A 23,946-nucleotide genomic window follows, 5' to 3' on the forward strand; every position below is an offset into this window, starting at 1 on the left:
GTGGTTGGTCTATCACTGGAGTTAGTTCTCAATGGTAGTGGGTGGTTCAAACTCTCTTTCGTTAACCCCCAAAACGTCATCTATAGTTGCACTGACATCTTTCTCAATTTCTTCTTCCTCCTTGATAGCCTCTTCCACTTCTACTTCTTCTTCCACTTCTCCATATAACACTCTTGGGGCATCAAAAAATTTCTCATCTTTCAAAGGAATGGCACATGCATTATGCCATGGGCTCTCTTCAGATGGTAGTTTGTCTTGAGCTTCCATTATATTTATTGTTTGAGCAAGTTGTGTTATTTGTTGCTCTAAGCTTTTGAGGCTAGCTTGCGTTCATCCTGGAAATGTTGGGTAGAAGTGGCAATGCTCTTCACAATCTCCTCTAAGGACATGCTTGGCGTTTCAGGTTGTTGACGAGGTGGAGGATATGGATGTTGGAATTGTGGAGTTGGTTGGTATTGGTCACTTCTCTAAGCTTCGTATGGGCTTTGGTATTGGTTGTATCCCCAAGCTTGGTTGTTGTCCCACCATTGATCATGTTGAGGTTGATCATAACTCCATTGGTTTGACCAGTAGTAGCTTCCCTTTTCTTGTACTTCTTCCCATTCTCCTTGTAATATGGACACATATCGGAATGATGTCCATTTTGGGCACAATTATCGCAAGGAAGAGTTGTGGGTTGCACACTTTTGTCACTTCCAATCATCATAACTAACTGAGCTAGCTCAGAAAGTTGGTCTTTAATGAAAGGATTGTTCATTTTCAAACCATACTTTTTTTTTCAATTTTTGAGTTTTAAACTAGAGTACCTGCACAATGAGATCTAGGCATAGAGAAACAAACTGATTAAATATAAACCAATCCCCGGCAACGGCGCCAAAATTTGGTGGTTGTCGAGGCCAACAAAATAAATACTCTAAATATTACACACTAAAATAGTGTATAGTGGTAAAGGGATCGTATCCACGGAGATTGGTTCAATTTTATAACTCTATGATAATCTTGTTGTACAAACACTTGTAAAACTAAAATAAAAAAAAATTGGGGGATTTTGATCTTTTGAGATGTTTAAAAGAAAACTAGAATTACACTAAAATTTAAAAACACAATTCAACAAAAGAAAAGTTTGATGTAAAATCAATAAGAGAAAGATGGTTGACTTTGGACTTTCATCACTTGAACATTTGGTTAAATAATCATGAGAATACCAAGGTGCAATACTTGTGTTTATAGTCTAACTTGGCTATAGCTCATAGCACATTTCCTAAATCAAAGTCACAAAACTAATGAAGCATGCAATTTTGTGAAAATCAATTATTAAGAGTCACCAAATCCAAAGAGTAATCTATTGCTTTCATTACCACTATGGAGAAAATATTTTCATAGTCTAAATGAAATGAAAACAAACATTTAAACTAATTGTTGCTTGTTAAATTGAAGACCCATTACTTAGCCAAGAATTTAACCAACAAAAATAACATTCGCATATCAATATTCATGACTAGAGATATATAAACATGAAGGAAGTTTTCATAGAAAATATAATCATAGATATTCAACACAAGTTCATGGAGTTCTTCAAAATAACCAAATCATTCAAGAAATTACATCCAAGTCAACCAAAAGAAGTTTAGCCTAGCATGGCTAAACTCAAGAAACTAAAATAAAAATAGATAGTACCAAACATGTAGCAAGATTTAAGAGTGAAAAGATGATGTTCTTCACAATGTTCTTGGTGTTCTTCTAGCTCCAAACTCCAGAGAAAAGTCAAAAAAATCGGATCTAAAGTTCTCCCAAAAGTGAACCACTAACCATCCCAAAATAGAGGCAAAATCACAAAACCCGGTTTCTTCACTGCATGCTGCACGCGGACGACTGGCGAGTACACGCGGACCATTTATAGGACACGCGTACAAGTTCTGGAGCACACGCGGACCGCGTGAATTCTACTGAGTGGGCCATTTGGCCCATTTGATTGGCACACCAACCCAATCTTCTCATTAATGTTTCAGCCCATATGCAAAAACTCTTGAGAGCCCAATTATGCCTTCCAAAGCCTTCAAAGATGCTCCAATGCTCCTTTAATCTTCCATAGGTCGAGTACTCGTCGCCTCGTCATCATTCTCACCCAAAAATTAAGTCTAACTCGATTTCTTGTTTATGCTGACACCAAGTTCAATCGCACCACTTCAAGTCCGCAAGCAAACTGCAAGCCTCCAAAAGTCCCACACTCCTTCCATATATCCAATGACAAATAGTCTTCGGTAAATCTTGTAATTAAGCTCAAAAGACTGGAAAGCACCCGATAAAGGAGAAAAATAACAAAAAGAGAAAATATGCATGAAGATTAACTAAAATGAGATGGTTTTAACTAAAAATAAACTATGAAAAGAAGTAAATAAAATGAAACTATCAGTATAGTTATGGCATTGTTATGCTTGGTTAGCGTTGTAAGGGACGTTGTTTAGGTCTCTACAAGGCAGTGGAAAGAGGTTAAGAGTCTTTTGGCCTGTGATATGGGTCGCGAGTGCCAGAAAGAATATTTAATGTCGACATGATCGGCGTGATAGTAGGAACATTCCAGTCATAGGCTGTGGGCCCAGTGATCATATTGTTGATTTCATCTGAGTATGGTACTTTCGGTATTGATGCATTAATGGATGTCGGGAGACACAATCAACTGGTTTGGTTAAAGGGAACAATTAAAGGTTGTTGGGAGTATCGGTCGTGTATCAGAAATCCTCTCGAAATATTTGCATTATAATCTCGTTAGCTCTCAAGTTGTTATAAGGGGTTGTTTATCAAGGTTGGGAAGCGGTTTTGAAGTCTCAAATCAAAGTTCTTCGTTAATGTATCGGGTGTTTTGCTTGATGGGGGTACATCTGAATTGTTAAGGTTTGGAAGTAAATGTTGGATTCCTGGAATTCTCATATTTGCTCGTAGGAGTAGTGGTTGGCGTGGCGTGTCAAGGAGTCACGGGTTAATTAAAGGATTTTGGTGTAACTTGTGGATTTTGGATTAGTGTAAAATTCGTGATTTATGTGTTTGGGTTCTTTTTAGATAAGGTATTGAATTCTTGGTTTTGAGTTGGGTAGTGATGGTTGTCTTTTATCAGGGATCTGGTAGGTGGTTGGGGATATATGTTCTCGGGTATCTGTAAACTGGAACAATTCCATGTTCTTGTGTCATTAATTTGAAATACGTTTTCCCTTTTTCAACTAATCCTGATCTACTACAAGCTGAAAGAACACCTATAAAATAGAGTCTCACAAAGCTTTGCTAATGTATGAAGTTGTGATGTTCTATAAGGCTTCCTACAATAATGCTTGGTTTCAAGTTGAATGAATAAATTTCTAAGAATCGTTTCAAGGTGAATGAACAATATTTTTAGATTGTGCATGACATTTTTTAGTAGTACGTAAGGGCGAATTTCCTAGAGCGTAAAAAATTAAAGACTTTCGACTACATAATAAATACTATGGAGGTGGGATCGAATTATGTTAGGTTTTTAGGATCCTAAGATCCCACTACAGATCTTGCTTCCATATCGGTCCTAGTCTAATAGAGTTTGTTTTTCGTTAATAGGATCTTAAGATCTTAACAACTGTGCTACTTAAGAGAAAATACTGGTTTTTAAAAAGGTAATTTTAGGAAACACCTAAAATTTTGAAATGTTTTCAGTAAAAACTTGATATTTCTTTTCCGATTTTAATATAACAAGACTCGAGTTTATTTTATTATTTGGAAATCTTAGCACGTTACCATGTTTGAAGTTGGTGAGTGTCTCATTGATTTTGCTTATTTGGCAACTGATGTGGCGCTGCTAACGTGCACACTAAAAGAATATTAGTGTGATTTCATTCCATTCCTTAGTGATTTCATTCCATCCATCCAACCAAACACACAAAAACAAAATCAAATTACTTACTTCCATTAAAACACATGTATGATGAAAACAAATCATCACCAAAAATCTCCACAAGAACACTTTCCATCTTTAAACAGATGAAACCGAACTAAATCTCTCACAAGAATCTCTCTCTGATATTTGAAATTAACTTAGTTGCATTATGACAATCCCCACATACCCTCAAGTTTTTAACAACTCTAATAGTCATACCCTTATGAATAAAAATCAACCCAAAAGAAATAGCAAGTTTCTCACTATGATGATTAAGCATCCTTATCTTTTCACTCTCTTCCACATTATGAAGAGCAAATATTACATCAGGAACATACCCTTCTTCTATCATCTTAGTGTTCAATTTTTCCAACTCATCATAAATTTATCTAAATAAGGACTTGATCTATCATCAGCTGAAAATACATGCACTTTGTTTTTATATTTAATCCAACTAAACCCTGGGGTTTTTCTTATATCTTTATCTCTCATTTCACTTTTTAAATTCGCCACCTCACCCCATATCCCTTTAGCAGCGTACATTTCTGATAACAACACATAACTTGTAGGATTCTGAGGCTCTAATTCTTTTAAACACTTTGAAGCCCATTTACCGATTTCAAAATTCCCATGAGATCTACATGAACTAAGTAATGTAGATAATCCAAATGCATCACGGGAAAAAGGCATATCATTTATAAAACATTTAGCTTCTTCAATATATCCAGCTCTACTCAATAGATCAATCATGCAACTATAATGATTAGAAACTGGAACAATTCCATGTTCTTGTGACATTGATTTGAAATACTTTTGTCCTTTTTCCACTAATCCTGCTCTACTACAAGCTGAAAGAACACCTATAAAAGTTACTCCATCTGGCTTGAGTTGACTAGTCAACATTTTTTCAAAAAGATCGATTGTTTTATTGGCTTCCCCGAATTGGGAATACCCTGAAATCAAAGAAGTCCATGACACCTCATCTTTGACTTTCATTTCATTAAACATTTGATTAGATTTCTCAATTGTTCCACATTTTCCATAGAAGGATACAAGTGAATTGGAAACAGTTATGAAAGAAATCAAACCTGAAACTCGTGCATGACAATGAAACTGTTCACCTTCTTCTAAACTAGCAAGATTCCCACATGAACTTATGACACTTCCAAGTGTAAAGTCATCTGGATGTATTCCATTTCTTTGCATTTCACAACAACACCTTATTGCTTCTTCACAATGACCGTTTTGCCCATACCCCACTATCAATGCAGTCCAAGAAACAATGTTTTTGACTTTCATTTTACTGAATACTGTTTTTGCATAGTTTACATGTTTACATTTTACATACATGTCAACAAGGGAGCTTCCAACGTATACATTGTCCATGATGTCAGTTCTTATGATGTATGCATGGATTTGGGAACCTTCTTTTAGAGACAGAGTTCCTCCACAAGCTTTCAAGATGCTTCCAAAAACAATATCTAAATTTTTTAGTGACCTTTGGCCGCACTTTTAATAAAAAGTGTGACAGACCGTTTTTCAAAAAGTGTGACCATATGTCATTTTTGTACTAGTGAATGGCTGTTGAACTATAAGCTAGAATGGAAGTTACAATGGCTAAGATTGGTTAGCAGTTATGTTAGTTATTCTCCTGAAAGTTAGTTATGCAGTTAAAGTATGTTAAAGGGTATATGCCCCTTTTGTATGTATGTATATAAGTCAAACTTGTGTCTATGTATAAAGTATAAACTAATGACTATATAATAAAAGAAAAGAATTCTAAAAGCATATTCAATGCTAAACCTATATTTTAGATAGATATGGATTTATTAATATTGATCTCTAATTAAATTGTTTTTCTAACGGTTAAACTTTTTTATGACTTTTTTTTATTAATTTGAATATTTTATCCGTATCAATCTAAAATATTATATAAAACTTTCTCGTTTAACTAAATGTTTTTTAAACATAGCGTATTTAAATATAAGATATCGCCACCTTATTATTTTATTAATATTGGCTTCTAATTAAATTGTTTTTACAATGGTTAAACTCTTTTATGACTTTTTTTATTAATAGAAATATTTATCATTATGTATCTAAAATGTTATATTAAACTTTCTCGTTTACCTAATCGTCTTTTAAACACACCATATTTCAATATAAACATTCACTCACGCAAAATGATTCACATATTACTACAGTATATGTTTAAATATTTATATATTTGTTTATCTATAAAATTTAGATAAATAATAAATACTTAAAATCAAATCAAAAGGATATATAAAATGAAATATTACTGAATAAAAAGGATTGAGTGTTCAAAATATTAAACTATATGAGTGGTCAATAAAAATTAACAAAAAAGTCATCATCTCCAATGGTGTTAAGTTATTTTGACCACTCAACAAAATAATAATAAATTATAAAAAACCTCATATTGAATATGTTCTAAGTATTTAAACTATATTTTCTTGTTTGTCCTTACAACATCCACCATTAGCGATTAAAACATGTTTTAGAAAGATAATTCTCCTGGGATCCAGAAAAAACTTTGATTAGCATGAAACGATATAAGTTTCTTGTAGCAAATAAGAGGTGGAGTAACATAGTATCCTAGTTACAGACCAGCGATTCCTTTGTATTTCTTTTATTGTTATTATGTGGCATATATGCATCAGATATATGTTAATTATATGGAGAATTTTGTATATACCCTTAATAAACAACAAAATATCAATTTTGTCCGACCTAATCTTTAAATATCATATATGTTTTTCTTAAACTGTCAAAATATCATATTTATCCAAATCTTTTTTTTTAACATTTTTTAATCATATTTTATTATTTAAAATCATTTTAACCAAAAAAAAATTAGATTGACAATAACACCCTTGTTTCAAAATTCCACGATTAATTTGTATCCCACCACAAACATGAACCAAGCTTGGAAAATGGAAATCCAAACAACACAAGTCTAGCCATTATCATCGTAGCTCCGCAGTTCAGACTCATCGCCGATTTTGTAAAACCCGGAATCTTGAGGAATAATTGTGGAAACAAATCCCCTTTCTAGGGTTAGGCATAGCGTGTTGGAGGAACCAACACGGCGTGTCTAGATTTAATAAACGCAACTTTCTTTAAGGTCAACACAGCGTGTTTATGGAGCAACACGGCGTGTTGGCGGTTGGTGGAGAAAACTTTAATTTTAGGGTGTTGTACCCTATATAAAGGCCTTAAGTCCTTATGGTTGGCCTCTTTACCGGCCTCTATTGTCACTAAAACCCTAAAATCGATCTTTAAGTCTCTTGGTGGTGTTCTTGAGCTAGTATGAAGTTCTTGGTGCTCATTTTTGGTCTTTGTGAAGGAAGAGGAGATCTTGAAGTTGCTTTGCTTGGGGAAAAGGCTTTGGATCCAGATTCATCATCATGTGGGGAAGCTTTATGAGGTATCAAGTTTGCATCTTGTCTTGTACATATTTAGATCTCTTCATAGTTAGTTTGTTGTGCTTTTGGTCCCTTTTTGGGTTAATGGATGAGTTAGGTCATTTAAGGGCTTGTTCTTTCAGATCTGAGTTTGTTTTGGTATCCTTGAGCATAAAAGTGCAAGATTTATGAGATTTTTGGTGTTATGCATGCATTAAGTCAATTACTAAGTCCTTTTAAGCTTAAGAGCTTCATTTAAACATGCATAAACGTACAGTTGGCAACTTTACGTGGTTTTCCAGCTCAATGAAGTTAGATCTATGTTTTGGGGATAAGTCTTTATGGATTAAGTGCTTATTGGTCAAGCTCTTGCACTATTAAGCTTATGGATGGAGTCTTGACCCTTTTTGGGTAGTCCCAATGGATAAAGTTTGAAACTTTATCCTTCTGGACCACATGAGAGGCTAGATCTGAGCTTTGGAGCTCTTGGTATCGGAGAAAACAGCTTATTGTATTAAGCTGTTGGATCTCGGGCAAACACGACGTGTTGGCTAGGGTTTTCCCGATTATCTGGATGATTGAAGAAAACGGCATGTCCAAGGGGCAACACGGCGTGTTTGGTCAACATGGGTTGTTGACTTTGACTTTGACCAGAAGTTTGATCATGGTTGACCTTGGGATGTTTTGGGCCATGTTTGGGCCTTTTGGATTGTTGATTTTGTTCTTGGCTTTGGGGGCAAGTTATGAAGAGGGTAAAAAGGTCGTTTACCCTTGTTTGGACACTTAGTGTGGGTCGGATCCTATTATTGATGGATATTTATCTTGTGATTGACAGGGCGTGGATTCTTGCGAGCCAGCAGCTAGTGATTCTTTCCATGAGATTCGGCAGTGCGAGGTGAGTCTTCCTCACTTTACTTGTTGGTTGAAGGCACCAATGACGGCCCATTGGATTGATATCTTGTTATGCATGCTATTATATTGTTATGATCTGTTAGATCGGTATCCTGGTAGATAGGATGTTGTTATGTTGTTATGATCTGTTAGATCGGTATCCTGGTAGATAGGATGTTGCTATACTTAGTGATCTGTAGATCTGTTTGACTGGCTGTGGACTGTTATATGATTATCTATTATATGTGCACATGTATAGCCGGTAGCTGAGGCTTTCACTACTTTGTGCGTAAGCCAACAGGCCGGGGCATTCCAACCCGATGGTTGAGGGGCCTGGGGTATTCTAACATGATGGTTGATTGGACCCATAGTATGTTGGCATTCCAACCCGATGGTTGAGGGGCCTGTGGTATTCCAACCCGATGGTTGATTGGACCCATAGTATGTTGGCATTCCAACCCGATGGTTGGGGGCCGAGGGTATTCCAACCCGATGGTTGATTGGACTCATAGTATGTTGTTATTTTGAATATGTTATTTATTTGTGTGTTGTTATTTTGGGGGAACTCACTAAGCTTCGTGTTGATAGTTTTGGTTTATGGTTTCAAGTACTTCAGTGGACCGTGGCAACGCGAAGGTGTAACCGTACACATCCTTGCTTTACAACTGATTGGATCCTGGAAGACTTTGATTTTTATTAATGTTTTGAAAATAATAGTTTGTAAACACTTTTATTAATAAATTGGTCGTTTTTGGAAGTTTTAAATTTGTTGGAATTTTTGGGATGTTACAGATTTCCTCATCAATAACTTCGATTCCACCAAGGCATTGTTGTCGATGTTCTTCCATTTTTTAATCAATGTTGATTTCCTCATCTGATTCGGATTCCACATGTAATTTCATCTTCAGCGACTTCGTGTTTTGGAATCGTTTCTATTTCCTCATCACCGAATTCAATTCCGAAAGGTAATAGAATTGTGTTTTACTGATTTCATCATCAATGATTTTGGAATTTTGTTTTAGTGATTTCATCATCAACGATTTTGGAATCGTGGTGTACTGTGTTTTACTAGGAGTTGTTGTGAAGTCGATGGAGAAACCAAGGTTAGTGTTGAAGTTCATCTGGATGAAGAAAAACATCGGTCTTGCATCAGACCAAGTGATTCCAGGATACGAGAATATTCCATTAAGTCCTTACTATTTTTTGCCAAGGAAACATGCTTGGGAAGTGCTTAAGGTAATACTTGAGAGTAAGCCGTGGATTTCTCAAAAGCAAGTGATTATTATTCTTAATCAAGGTACTAATATCATTAACTTGCGGCAGCAGGGTGGTAGTTATATACAATAAGTTGTCAATTCTTTAGATATGTGTAGATTATGATGACTTGTTACAGGTTGATACTATTCACAAATTGATAGAGATGATTGCTATTTAAGTAGTGTTTCTTTTATTGTTTTATTGGCATCTACTCCAGTTTCATGATCCAATATACTACTTTTTTTTGTTGATACCTTCTTTGATGAAAAACAATAAATAGAGAAATGTTTTACCTATTCATTTTGGTTGTTTATATGTTCGTTTTATCGGTCTCAATCGTTGGTATGAGGTTAATATAAAATATTGGTAATGCATCTGTTGTCTTCATAGGAATCGTATTTCCACGTAACAGTAAATTACATGTTTTGTTTCTGACTATAGCTTATTTTGTTATAAACTTATCCATCTATCCATAGTTTTTGTTAATTAAAGCATTCTCTTTGTCTTAGTAAATTTGGTTTGAAATATTTTTCTTGAAAAGATAATAGTTTTTAACATTATGGGCGTGTTCGGCACGGAACGTTTGAGAGCTTCTAGCTTCTAGCGTTTGACAAAACGTTTCGTTTAAAACAGAAAGCCTCGTTTGACACTACAAGCTTCTAGCGTTTAGTTTAATCAAAACGCTCCAAATCCAAATGCTACTTCATGTAGCGTTTAACAAAACGCTACAAGCTACAAGCTGTCCGCTACCTGCTACAAGCTACCAGCTAGTTCTGCTGAACACGCCCTATATGCAAGAGAAATCATGGGTGATAAAATTGGTTACGTCAAATTAGAATCTACCCACTGTTGTCATGCATTTACAATTAGGCTTCTTATGTTAATTTGTTGAATTAATATTTATGTTTTAGTAAAATTGATTAAAATAATAGTTTGGATAAATATGATATTTTGACAATTTATTAAGGGTATAAGTGATATTATAATAAACTTAGCTTTATAATAAGGGTATAGTAGTCAATATACAAAAATAAGAATTTAAAATGATTAAAAATGTTTAAAAAACAAATTTAGGTAAATATGATATTTTGATAACTTACTAAGGATATATATAATATTTAGATTTTAGGTTGGACAAATATAATATTTTACTGTTTATTAAGCGCATATCATCTATGAATTAAAATCTAGTCTTTGGTGGGTAAATTGTTGTAAGGCTCTTGGTACTCTCCATGAAGGCTCATTATATTCCTTTTTTCATGTTGCAAAAAAGATGTGGACCTTCAAAGTCTACATAAAAATAATGAAATTTATTATCTAATAAAAAACCTAAATTCCAAATAAAAAATAAAAAATAAAAAATAAAAAATAAAAATGTGGAAAAAAAAAAGTATATTTTTATCTTTTATCTTTTAAAATACAAATTGATAAAAAGGATATTTGTCAAAAAATAATAATAATAAAGAATTAGAAAGTCCATCCTATCGAATTAACACCCTGTTCTCGAGTTTTTTAAAGAATGAAATGAGAGGAAATTGAGGAAATAAGATGATTGTAAATCATTTAAGGGCCTTACAAAAATGTCAAAATGTAAGAGTGTGTTTGGTTCGCTGGAATGTAATGGAATTCGGGGGGGAAATGATTCCAATTCCACTTCCAGTGCTTTGTTCAATTTTGTGTGATGGAATTGGAATTCTGTCATTTTACATGGATTCTAATTCTATTTTTTGCCAACCAAATAGAATCTGGAATTAATTTCAATTCCATTTCCTGCCAACCAAACAATATATGAAATTGGATTCAAATTCATGACATTCATTTTCTAATTCTAATTCTAATTCTAATCCTTCATAAACATTTTGCGAACCAAACAACATATAAGGTTTTTCTCGAAATTAACATTTTTTTTACTTTATATAAACTAAATGGAAAACTTCATTTTCAGAAGTATATATTTTAATTTAATAGATAAATTCCCCAGTTTAGTCGAATATAATCTCATAATTAGGTAAAGTTGTGAATATCTGATTTTAGTTATAATTGTTTTTCAAGATCATGATTATAACATATTAGATGGGGATCGAAAAAATACTATCAAAATAAACTAGTTTCCAAATTTGCTAACAAATTTTTATTTTGAGCCACAATTATAAGTTGATATATTAACATATCATGGGCGGAATCATCTTTAACTTCTTAGTTTTTAACCATAATTTTATAGATAAGTTGATATATTAAGATATCATGGGTGGAATCATCTTTAACTTCTTAATTTTTAACCATAATTTTATAGATGCAAATCGCAACAATTATGGAGAAAAGAAAATGCATTGCCCATACATGCATCAAGAGTAAAGTTGCTAACTTTTTCAATTTTCCCTAAACAATATATAAAATACTATTAAAACAATACATGGTAAAGTCTCATCCCATTCCATTCCTTAGTGATTTGATTACATTCCATTCCATCCAACCAAACACACAAAACAAAATCAAATTACTTACTTCCATTAAAACACATGTATGATGAAAACAAATCATCACCAAAAATCTCCACAAGAACACTTTCCATCTTTAAACTAATGAAACCGAACTAAATCTCTCACAAGAATCTCTCTCTTTGTGATCTTTGAAATTAACTTAGTTGCATTATGACAATCCCCACATACCCTCAAGTTTTTAACAACTCTAATAGTCATACCCTTAGGAATAAAAATCAACCCAAAAGCAATAGCAAGTTTCTCGCTATGATGATTAAGCATCCTTATCTTTTCACTCTCTTCCACATTATGAAGAGCAAATCTTTCATCAGGAACGTACCCTTCTTCTATCATCTTAATGTTCAATTTTTCCAACTCATCATAAATCTTATCTAAATAAGGACTCGATCTATCATCAGCTGAAAACACATGCACTTTGTTTTTATATTTCATCCAACTAAACCCTAAGGGTTTTTCTTATATCTTTATCTCTTATTTCACTTTTTAAATTCGCCACCTCACCCCATATCCCTTTAGTATCATACATTTCTGATAACAACACATAACTTGCAGGATTCTGAGGCTCTAATTCTTGTAAGCACTTTGAAGCCCATTTACCGATTTCAAAATTCCCATGAGATCTACATGAACTAAGTAATGTAGATAATCCAAATGCATCAGGGGAAAAAGGCATATCATTTATAAAACATTTAGCTTCTTCAATATATCCAGCTCTACTCAATAGATCAATCATGCAACTATAATGATCAGAAACTGGAACAATTCCATGTTCTTGTGACATTGATTTGAAATACTTTTGTCCTTTTTCCTCTAATCCTGCTCTACTACAAGCTGAAAGAACACTTATAAAAGTTACTCCATCTGGCTTGAGTTGAGTAGTCAACATTTTTTCAAAAAGATCGATTGTTTTATTGGCTTCCCCGAATTGCGAATACCCTGAAATCAATGAAGTCCATGACACCTCATCTTTGACTTTCATTTAATTAAACATTTGACTAGATTTCTCAATTGTTCCACATTTTCCATAGAAGGATACAAGTGAATTGGAAACAGTTATGAAAGAAATCAAACCTGAAACTCGTGCATGACAATGAAACTGTTCACCTTCTTCTAAACTAGCAAGATTCCCACATGAACTTATGACACTTCCAAGTGTAAAGTCATCTGGATGTATTCCATTTCTTTGCATTTCACAACAACACCTTATTGCTTCTTCACAATGACCGTGTTGCCCATACCCCACTATCAATGCAGTCCAAGAAACAATGTTTTTGACTTTCATTTTACTAAATACTGTTTTTGCATAGTTTACATGTTTACATTTTACATACATGTCAACAAGGGAGCTTCCAACGTATACATTGTCCATGATGTCAGTTCTTATGATGTATGCATGGATTTGGGAACCTTCTTTTAGAGACAGAGTTCCTCCACAAGCTTTCAAGATGCTTCCAAAAACAATATCTAAATTTTTTTAGTGACCTTTGGCCGCACTTTTAATAAAAAGTGTGACATACCGTTTTTCAAAAAGTGTGACCATATGTCATTTTTGTACTAGTGAATGGCTGTTGAACTATAAGCTAGAATGGAAGTTACAACGGCTAAGATTGGTTAGCAGTTATGTTAGTTATTCTCCTAAAAGTTAGTTATGCAGTTAAAGTATGTTAAAGGGTATATGCCCCTTTTGTATGTATGTATATAAGTCAAACTTGTGTCTATGTATAAAGTATAAACTAATGACTATATAATAAAAGAAAAGAATTCTAAAAGCATATTCAATGCTAAACCTATATTTTAGATAGATATGGATTTATTAATATTGATCTCTAATTAAATTGTTTTTCTAACGATTAAACTTTTTTATGACTTTTTTTTATTAATTTGAATATTTTATCCGTATCAATCTAAAATATTATATAAAACTTTCTCGTTTAAGTAATTGTTTTTTAAAAATAGCGTATTTAAATATAAGATATCGCCACCTTATTATTTTATTAATATTGGCTTCTAATGAAATTGTTTTTACAATGGTTAAACTCTTTTATGACTTTTTTTTATTAATAGAAATATTTATCATTATGTATCTAAAATGTTATATTAAACTTTCTAGTTTAACTAATCGTCTTTTAAACACACCATATTTCAATATAAACATTCACTCACGCAAAATGATTCACATATTACTATAGTATATGTTTATATATTTGTTTATCTATAAAATTTAGATAAATAATAAATACTTAAAATCAAATCAAAATGATATATAAAATGAAATATTACTGAATAAAAAGGATTGCGTGTTCAAAATATTAAACTATATGAGTGGTCAATAAAAATTAGCAAAAAAATCATCATCTCTAATGGTGTTAAGTTATTTTGACCACTCAACAAAATAATAATAAATTATAAAAAACCTCATATTGAATATGTTCTAAGTACTTAAACTATATTTTCTTGTTTATCCTTACAACATCCACCATTAGCGATTAAAACATGTTTTAGAAAGATAATTCTCCTGCGATCTAGAAAAAACTTTGATTAGCATGAAACGATATAAGTTTCTTGTAGCAAATAAGAGGTGGTGTAACATAGTATCCTAGTTACAGACCAGCGATTCCTTTGTATTTCTTTTATTGTTATTTTGTGGCATATATGCATCGGATATATGTTAATTATATGGAGAATTTTGTATATACCCTTAATAAACAACAAAATATCAATTTTGTCCGACCTAATCTTTAAATATCATATATATTTTTCTTAAACTGTCAAAATATCATATTTATCCAAATCTTTTTTTAACATTTTTTAATCATATTTTATTATTTAAAATCATTTTAACCAAAAAAAAAATAGATTGACAATAACACCCTTGTTTCAAAATTCCACGATTAATATGTATCCCACCACAAACATGAACCAAGCTTGGAAAATGGAAACCCAAACAACACAAGTCTGGCCATTATCATCGTAGCTCCGCAGTTCAGACTCATCGCTGATTTTGTAAAACCCGGAATCTTGAGGAATAATTGTGGAAACAAATCCCCTTTCTAGGTTTAGGCATAGCGTGTTGGAGGAACCAACACGACGTGTCTAGATTTAAGAAACGCAACTTTCTTTAAGGTCAACACAACGTGTTTATGGAGCAACACGGCGTGTTGGCAGTTGGTGGAGAAAACCCTAATTTTAGGGTGTTGTACCCTATATAAAGGCCTTAAGTCCTTATAGTTGGCCTCTTTACCGGCCTCTATTGTCACTAAAACCCTAAAATCAATCTTTAAGTCTCTTGGTGGTGTTCTTGAGCTAGTATGAAGTTCTTGGTGCTCATTTTTGGTCTTTGTGAAGGAATAGGAGATCTTGAAGTTGCTTTGCTTGGGGAAAAGGCTTTGGATCCAGATTCATCATCATGTGGGGAAGCTTTATGAGGTATCAAGTTTGCATCTTGTCTTGTACATATTTAGATCTCTTCATAGTTAGTTTGTTGTGCTTTTGGTCCCTTTTTGGGTTAATGGATGAGTTAGGTCATTTAAGGGCTTGTTCTTTCAGATCTGAGTTTGTTTTGGTATCCTTGAGCATAAAGGTGCAAGATTTATGAGATTTTTGGTGTTATGCATGCATTAAGTCAATTATTAAGTCCTTTTAAGCTTAAGAGCTTCATTTAAACATGCATAAACGTACAGTTGGCAACTTTACGTGGTTTTCCAGCTCAATGAAGTTAGATCTATGTTTTGGGGATAAGTCTTTATGGATTAAGTGCTTATTGGTCAAGCTCTTGCACTATTAAGCTTATAGATGGAGTCTTGACCCTTTTTGGGTAGTCCCGATGGATAAGGTTTGCAACTTTATCCTTCTGGACCACATGAGATTCATCATCATGTGGGGAAGCTTTATGAGGTATCAAGTTTGCATCTTGTCTTGTACATATTTAGATCTCTTCATAGTTAGTTTGTTGTGCTTTTGGTCCCTTTTTGGGTTAATGGATGAGTTAGGTCATTTAAGGGCTTGTTCTTTCAGATCTGAGTTTGTTTTGGTATCCTTGAGCATAAAGGTGCAAGATTTATGAGATTTTTGGTGTTATGCATGCATTAAGTCAATTATTAAGTCCTTTTAAGCTTAAGAGCTTCATTTAAACATGCATAAACGTACAGTTGGCAACTTTACGTGGTTTTCCAGCTCAATGAAGTTAGATCTATGTTTTGGGGATAAGTCTTTATGGATTAAGTGCTTATTGGTCAAGCTCTTGCACTATTAAGCTTATAGATGGAGTCTTGACCCTTTTTGGGTAGTCCCAATGGATAAAGTTTGAAACTTTATCCTTCTGGACCACATGAGAGGCTAGATCTGAGCTTTGGAGCTCTTGGTATCGGAGAAAACAGCTTATTGTATTAAGTTGTTGAATCTCGGGCAAACACGGCGTGTTGGCTAGGGTTTTCCCGATTATCTGGATGATTGAAGAAAATGGCGTGTCCAAGGGGCAACACGGCGTGTTTGGTCAACATGGGTTGTTGACTTTGACTTTGACCAGAAGTTTGATCATGGTTGACCTTTGGATGTTTTGGGCCATGTTTGGGCCTTTTGGATTGTTGATTTTGTTCTTGGCTTTGGGGGCAAGTTATGAAGAGGGTAAAAAGGTCTTTTACCCTAGTTTGGACACTTAGTGTGGGTCGAATCCTATTATTGATGGATATTTATCTTGTGATTGATAGGGCGTGGATTCTTGCGAGCCAGCAGCTAGTGATTCTTTCCATGAGATTCGGCAGTGCGAGGTGAGTCTTCCTCACTTTACTTGTTGGTCGAAGGCACCAATGACGGCCCATTGGATTGATATCTTGTTATGCATGCTATTATACTGTTATGATCTGTTAGATCGGTATCCTGGTAGATAAGATGTTGTTATGTTGTTATGATCTGTTAGATCGGTATCCTGGTAGATAGGATGTTGCTATACTTAGTGATCTGTAGATCTGTTTGACTGGCTGTGGACTGTTATATGATTATCTGTTATATGTGCACATGTGTGGTCGGTAGCTGAGGCTTTCACTGGGGTATTCTAACCTGATGGTTGATTGGACCCATAGTATGTTGGCATTCCAACCCGATGGTTGAGGCGCCTGAGGTATTCTAACCTGATGGTTGATTGGACCCATAGTATGTTGGCATTCCAACCCGATGGTTGATTGGACCCATAGTATGTTGGCATTCTAACCCGATGGTTGATTGGACTCATAGTATGTTGTTATTTTGAATATGTTATTTATTTGTGTGTTGGTATTTTGGGGGAACTCACTAAGCTTCGTGCTGATAGTTTTGGTTTATGGTTTCAAGTACTTCAGTGGACCGTGGCAAGGCGATGGCGTAACCGTACACATCATTGGTTTACAACTGATTGGATCCTGGAAGACTCTGATTTTTTATTAATGTTTTGAAAATAATAGTTTGTAAACACTTTTATTAATAAATTGGTCGTTTTGGAAGTTTTAATTTTGTTGGAATTTTTGGGATGTTACAGATTTCCTCATCAATAACTTCGATTCCACCAAGGCATTGTTGTCGATGTTCTTCCATTTTTGAATCAATGTTGATTTCCTCATCTGATTCGGATTCCACATGTAATTTCATCTTCAACGACTTCGTGTTTTGGAATCGTTTCTATTTCCTCATCACCGAATTCAATTCCGAAAGGTAATAGAATTGTGTTTTACTGATTTCATCATCAATGATTTTGGAATTTTGTTTTAGTGATTTCATCATCAACGATTTTGGAATCGTGGTGTACTGTGTTTTACTAGGAGTTGTTGTGAAGTCGATGGAGAAACCAAGGTTAGTGTTGAAGTTCATCTAGATGAAGAAAAACATCGGTCTTGCATCAGACCAAGTGATTCCAGGATACGAGAATATTCCATTAAGTCCTTACTATTTTTTGCCAAGGAAACATGCTTGGGAAGTGCTTAAGGTAATACTTGAGAGTAAGCCGTGGATTTCTCAAAAGCAAGTGATTATTATTCTTAATCAAGGTACTAATATCATTAACTTGCGGCAGCAGGGTGGTAGTTATATACAATAAGTTGTCAATTCTTTAGATATGTGTAGATTATGATGACTTGTTACAGGTTGATACTATTCACAAATTGATAGAGATGATTGCTATTTAAGTAGTGTTTCTTTTATTGTTTTATTGGCATCTACTCCAGTTTCATGATCCAATATACTACTTTTTTTTGTTGATACCTTCTTTGATGAAAAACAATAAATAGAGAAATGTTTTACCTATTCAATTTGGTTATTTATATGTTCGTTTTATCGGTCTCAATCGTTGGTATGAGGTTAATATAAAATATTGGTAATGCATCTGTTGTCTTCATAGGAATCGTACTTCCACGTAACAGTAAATTACATGTTTTGTTTCTGACTATAGCTTATTTTGTTATAAACTTATCCATCTATCCATAGTTTTTTTTAATTAAAGCATTCTCTTTGTCTTAGTAAATTTGGTTTGAAATATTTTTCTTGAAAAGATAATAGTTTTTAACATTATGGGCGTGTTCGGCACGGAACGTTTGAGAGCTTCTAGCTTCTAGCGTTTGACAAAACGTTTCGTTTAAAACAGAAAGCCTCGTTTGACACTACAAGCTTCTAGCGTTTAGTTTAATCAAAACGCTCCAAATCCAAATGCTACTTCATGTAGCGTTTAACAAAACGCTACAAGCTACAAGCTGTCCGCTACCTGCTACAAGCTACCAGCTAGTTCTGCTGAACACGCCCTATATGCAAGAGAAATCATGGGTGATAAAATTGGTTACGTCAAATTAGAATCTACCCACTGTTGTCATGCATTTACAATTAGGCTTCTTATGTTAATTTGTTGAATTAATATTTATGTTTTAGTAAAATTGATTAAAATAATAGTTTGGATAAATATGATATTTTGACAATTTATTAAGGGTATAAGTGATATTATAATAAACTTAGCTTTATAATAAGGGTATAGTAGTCAATATATAAAAATAAGAATTTAAAATGATTAAAAATGTTTAAAAAACAAATTTAGGTAAATATGATATTTTGATAACTTACTAAGGATATATATAATATTTAGATTTTAGGTTGGACAAATATGATATTTTACTGTTTCTTAAGCATATATCATCTATGAATTAAAATCTAGTCTTTGGTGGGTAAATTGTTGTAAGGCTCTTGGTACTCTCCATGAAGGCTCATTGTATTCCTTTTTTTCATGTTGCAAAAAAGATGTGGACCTTCAAAGTCTACATAAAAATAATGAAATTTATAATCTAATAAAAAACCTAAATTCCAAATAAAAAATAAAAATAAAAAATAAAAATGTGGAAAAAAAAGTATTTTTTATCTTTTATCTTTTAAAATACAAATTGATAAAAATGATATTTGTCAAAAAATAATAATAATAAAGAATTAGAAAGTCCATCCAATCGAATTAACACCCTGTTCTCTAGTTTTTTAAAGAATGAAATGAGAGGAAATTGAGGAAATAAGATGATTGTAAATCATTTAAGGGCCTTACAAAAATGTCAAAATGTAAGAGTGTGTTTGGTTCGCTGGAATGTAATGGAATTCGGGGGGGAAATGATTCCAATTCCACTTCCAGTGCTTGGTTCAATTTTGTGTGATGGAATTGGAATTCTGTCATTTTACATGGATTCTAATTCTATTTTTTGCCAACCAAATAGAATCTGGAATTAATTTCAATTCCATTTCCTGCCAACCAAACAATATATGAAATTGGATTCAAATTCATGACATTCATTTTCTAATTCTTATTCTAATTCCTTCATAAACATTCTGTGAACCAAACAACATATAAGGTTTTTCTCGAAATTAACATTTTTTTTTTTTACTTTATATACACTAAAATGAAAACTTCATTTTCAGAAGAATATATTTTAATTTAATAGATAAATTCCCCAGTTTAGTCAAATATAATCTCATAATTAGGTAAAGTTGTGAATATCTGATTTTAGTTATAATTGTTTTTCAAGATCATGATTATAACATATTAGATGGGGATCGAAAAAATACTATCAAAATAAACTAGTTTCCAAATTTGCTAACAAATTTTTATTTTGAGCCACAATTATAAGTTGATATATTAACATATCATAATTTTATAGATAAGTTGATATATTAAGATATCATGGGTGGAATCATCTTTAACTTCTTAATTTTTAACCATAATTTTATAGATGCAAACCGCAACAATTATGGAGAAAAGAAAATGCATTGCCCATATGTGCATCAAGAGTAAAGTTGCTAACTTTTTCAATTTTCCCTAAACAATATATAGAATACTATTAAAACAATATATGGTAAAGTCTCATCTCATTCCATTCCTTAGTGATTTGATTCCATTCCATTCCATCCAACCAAACACACAAAACAAAATCAAATTACTTACTTCCATTAAAACACATGTATGATGAAAACAAATCATCACCAAAAATCTCCACAAGAACACTTTCCATCTTTAAACAAATGGAACCGAACTAAATCTCTCACAAGAATCTCTCTCTTTGTGATCTTTGAAATTAACTTAGTTGCATTATGACAATCCCCACATACCCTCAAGTTTTTAACAACTCTAATAATCATACCCTTAGGAATAAAAATCAACCCAAAAGCAATAGCAAGTTTCTCACTATGATGATTAAGCATTCTTATTTTCTCACTCTCTTCCACATTATGAAGAGCAAATCTTACATCAGGAACATACCCTTCTTCTATCATCTTAATGTTTAACTTCTCAAGCTCATTATAAATCCTATCTAAATAAGGACTCGATCTATCATCAGCTGAAAACACATGCACTTTGTTTTTATATTTAATCCAACTAAACCCTGGTGTTTTTCTTATATCTTTATCTCTCATTTCACTTTTTAAATTAGCCACCTCACCCCATATCCCTTTAGCAGCATACATTTCTGATAACAACACATAACTTGCAGGATTCTGAGGCTCTAATTCTTGTAAACACTTTGAAGCCCATTTACCGATTTCAAAATTCCCATGAGATCTACATGAACTAAGTAATGTAGATAATCCAAATGCATCAGGGGAAAAAGGCATATCATTTATAAAACATTTAGCTTCTTCAAGATATCCAGCTCTACTCAATAGATCAATCATGCAACTATAATGATCAGAAACTGGAACAATTCCATGTTCTTGTGTCATTGATTTGAAATACTTTTTCCCTTTTTCAACTAATCCTGCTCTACTACAAGCTGAAAGAACACCTATAAATGTTACTCCATCTGGCTTGAGTTGACTAGTCAACATTTTTTCAAAAAGATCGATTGTTTTATTGGCTTCCCCGAATTGGGAATACCCTGAAATCAAAGAAGTCCATGACACCTCATCTTTGACTTTCATTTCATTAAACATCTGTCTAGATTTCTCAATTGTTCCACATTTTCCATAGAAGGATACAAGTGAATTGGAAACAGTTATGAAAGAAATCAAACCTGAAACTCTTGCATGACAATGAAACTGTTCACCTTCTTCTAAACTAGCAAGATTCCCACATGAACTTATGACACTTCCAAGTGTAAAGTCATCTGAATGTATTCCATTTCTTTGCATTTCACAACAACACCTTATTGCTTCTTCACAATGACCGTTTTGCCCATACCCCACTATCAATGCAGTCCAAGAAACAATGTTTTTGACTTTCATTTTACTGAATACTGTTTCTGCATAGTTTACATGTTTACATTTTACATACATGTCAACAAGGGAGCTTCCAACGTATACATTGTCCATGATGTCAGTTCTTATGATGTATGCATGGATTTGGGAACCTTCTTTTAGAGACAGAGTTCCTCCACAAGCTTTCAAGATGCTTCCAATTGTGAACTGATCTATACTGAGCCCTTGCTTTCTCATTTCTCTGAATATATCGATTGCTTTTTTGGATAAACCGTTTTCTGTAAACCCTGTAATCATGGTTGTCCAAGTGATTGAATCTTTTTCAGGTGTGAGATGAAATAATTGCTCTGAATCTTCAATCATGCCACTACGGAGAAGATTGATAATCATTGTGTTATACATTACGATATTTCTCTCAGGCAATTCATCGAACACTTGTCTTGCATCATTTATAATACCTGCTTTTGAGTACATTTCAACCAATGGACTACCCACAAATACGTAAGACTGAAACCCATGAGATACTATCTGCGCATGAATCTGTTTACCCAAATCAAGAAACCCGTTGTTTGTGGATAAACTGAGCATAGTCGAAAATGTAATCCTATTCAAATTCACAGATTTTCCCTCTTTTAACATCAACTTATACGCCTTTAATGCTTTATCACAAGAACCAAAACTAGCGTAACCTGAAATAACTGAGTTCCATGAGACACCATCTCGTTTCGGCATGCTATGAAAGATCTTTTCCATTTCTAATAGGTTCCCTGATTTCGAATAAGCAGAAAGCATGGTGTTCCATGAAAAAAGATTTGGTTGAGGAATTTGATCAAACACTTTGCGTGCATAAGTAATATTCCCCAATTTGTTATAACTGCTGATGAAATTATTGAGCAAAAAGGTCTCGATATCTACTATGGTTTTAATTATAAAGCAATGGAGCTTCTTTGCTTGAAGTTGGTTACGGGTTTCACAACAGAGCTTGAGCAGTGAACAGTAGGAGTTTGATACGGAAATACACATGCTTTAATTTAGCGGGTAGAACTCTTTGATTATCAAAGCGCGAAACGCCAATAAAAGTCGTCAACTTAGATTCAAGGTCCCAACGCACCAAATATATCGTGTAAGTGTAAACGATCTTCGAGAGAAAGGGGAAGCAAACAGATCATTCCATTCTTATGGAAAAATCGTGTGTGGGTCGTAATATGAAAAACATTGAACAATTCCCTTCAAATAATATCATTCCCTTAAAACATATTTTTGGTATTAGATTAGTTGTATGTATAATGTTTGATAAAACTAGTACAACTAAAGGTTAAAATTTGAATGTTTATCATATATTGAATTCTTAGTTTATTTTATCATATAATAATCATAAATGACATGTATTTAAATTGCTTTGTTAAAATAATATCTATATATAATTTGTTAAGATATTATTTTTATTTTATTAGCATGATTTTTTTTTTTTTGAGAAGATGCAGATCAAAAGTGGCATAACATGGTATCCAAGACATGGACCAGGATTTGAGTCTCATTCCAAGTGATTCCTTGTATTTTCTTTTATAGTGCTTAATTAATTATTTGGCATGCATCGGATACATATTATGTGCATGGGATTAAAAGCCACTCTTATGGAGTGGTTTAGTGGGTATATTGATGTATTCCTTTGTATTCATTGGTTCACGTCATTTTTCAAATATGCAAATATTAACGGCCACTTGAGCATAATATATTAGAGTTAAGGATTAGTTGAAAACACATTGAAATGTAATTTTAGAGTTAAGGTTTTAATTGGAAAATTTTGTGGCTTTTTAAAAGAACATGTAATGTAAGATCTTTTTGAAATTAACATTTTTTATTCTAAAATAAAAACTTCATTTTCGATAGAGTAGATTTTTAATTAAAAGATAAGTTCCTCATTTTAATCAAATAGAATTTAATAGACAAAATTGTTATGATATTACAAATATCCTTTTAATATTTTTTTAAAATCGTGATCGTAAGATTGGATCGTAATCGTAGGATCTTACTAAAATAAAATAGTATCCAAATTTTTAACAAAGTTTTATTTTTGAGATTGTCATTATAACTTGTTGACAGTGGCGGACCTTAGTGGAGCATTGGGGGTCCCGGGCCACTGCTCAATTTCCGGCACCTAGTGTAAAAAAAATTGTTTTATCTATTAGGTGCACCGGCTTGAAGTACGAAGGACACCCCTATTAAAACAGTCTACGTCTGCCACTGCTTGTTGATTAAGACATTGATGGTGGAATTAACTTTTGTTAGG

General features: G+C 33.2%; 1 protein-coding gene and 1 pseudogene across 1 annotated transcript; both read right to left on the minus strand.

The window, feature by feature from the left end:
• Nucleotides 1–3,960: 3,960 nt before the first annotated feature.
• LOC145104341 (putative pentatricopeptide repeat-containing protein At1g68930) lies at nt 3,961–13,515 on the minus strand (annotated as a pseudogene).
• A 6,875-nt stretch (nt 13,516–20,390) lies between these two features.
• LOC145103924 (pentatricopeptide (PPR) repeat-containing protein) lies at nt 20,391–22,904 on the minus strand. The gene has a single exon (XM_079041194.1). The coding sequence runs from the start codon at nt 22,677–22,679 to the stop codon at nt 20,442–20,444; it is 2,238 nt and encodes a 745-aa protein (XP_078897320.1). The 5' UTR covers nt 22,680–22,904; the 3' UTR covers nt 20,391–20,441.
• Nucleotides 22,905–23,946: the final 1,042 nt, after the last annotated feature.

Source organism: Lactuca virosa, chromosome 4 (assembly GCF_052849685.1).
Source record: "Lactuca virosa cultivar CGN04683 chromosome 4, Lactuca_virosa_CGN04683_v6, whole genome shotgun sequence".
NCBI classification, from domain to species: domain Eukaryota; kingdom Viridiplantae; phylum Streptophyta; class Magnoliopsida; order Asterales; family Asteraceae; genus Lactuca; species Lactuca virosa.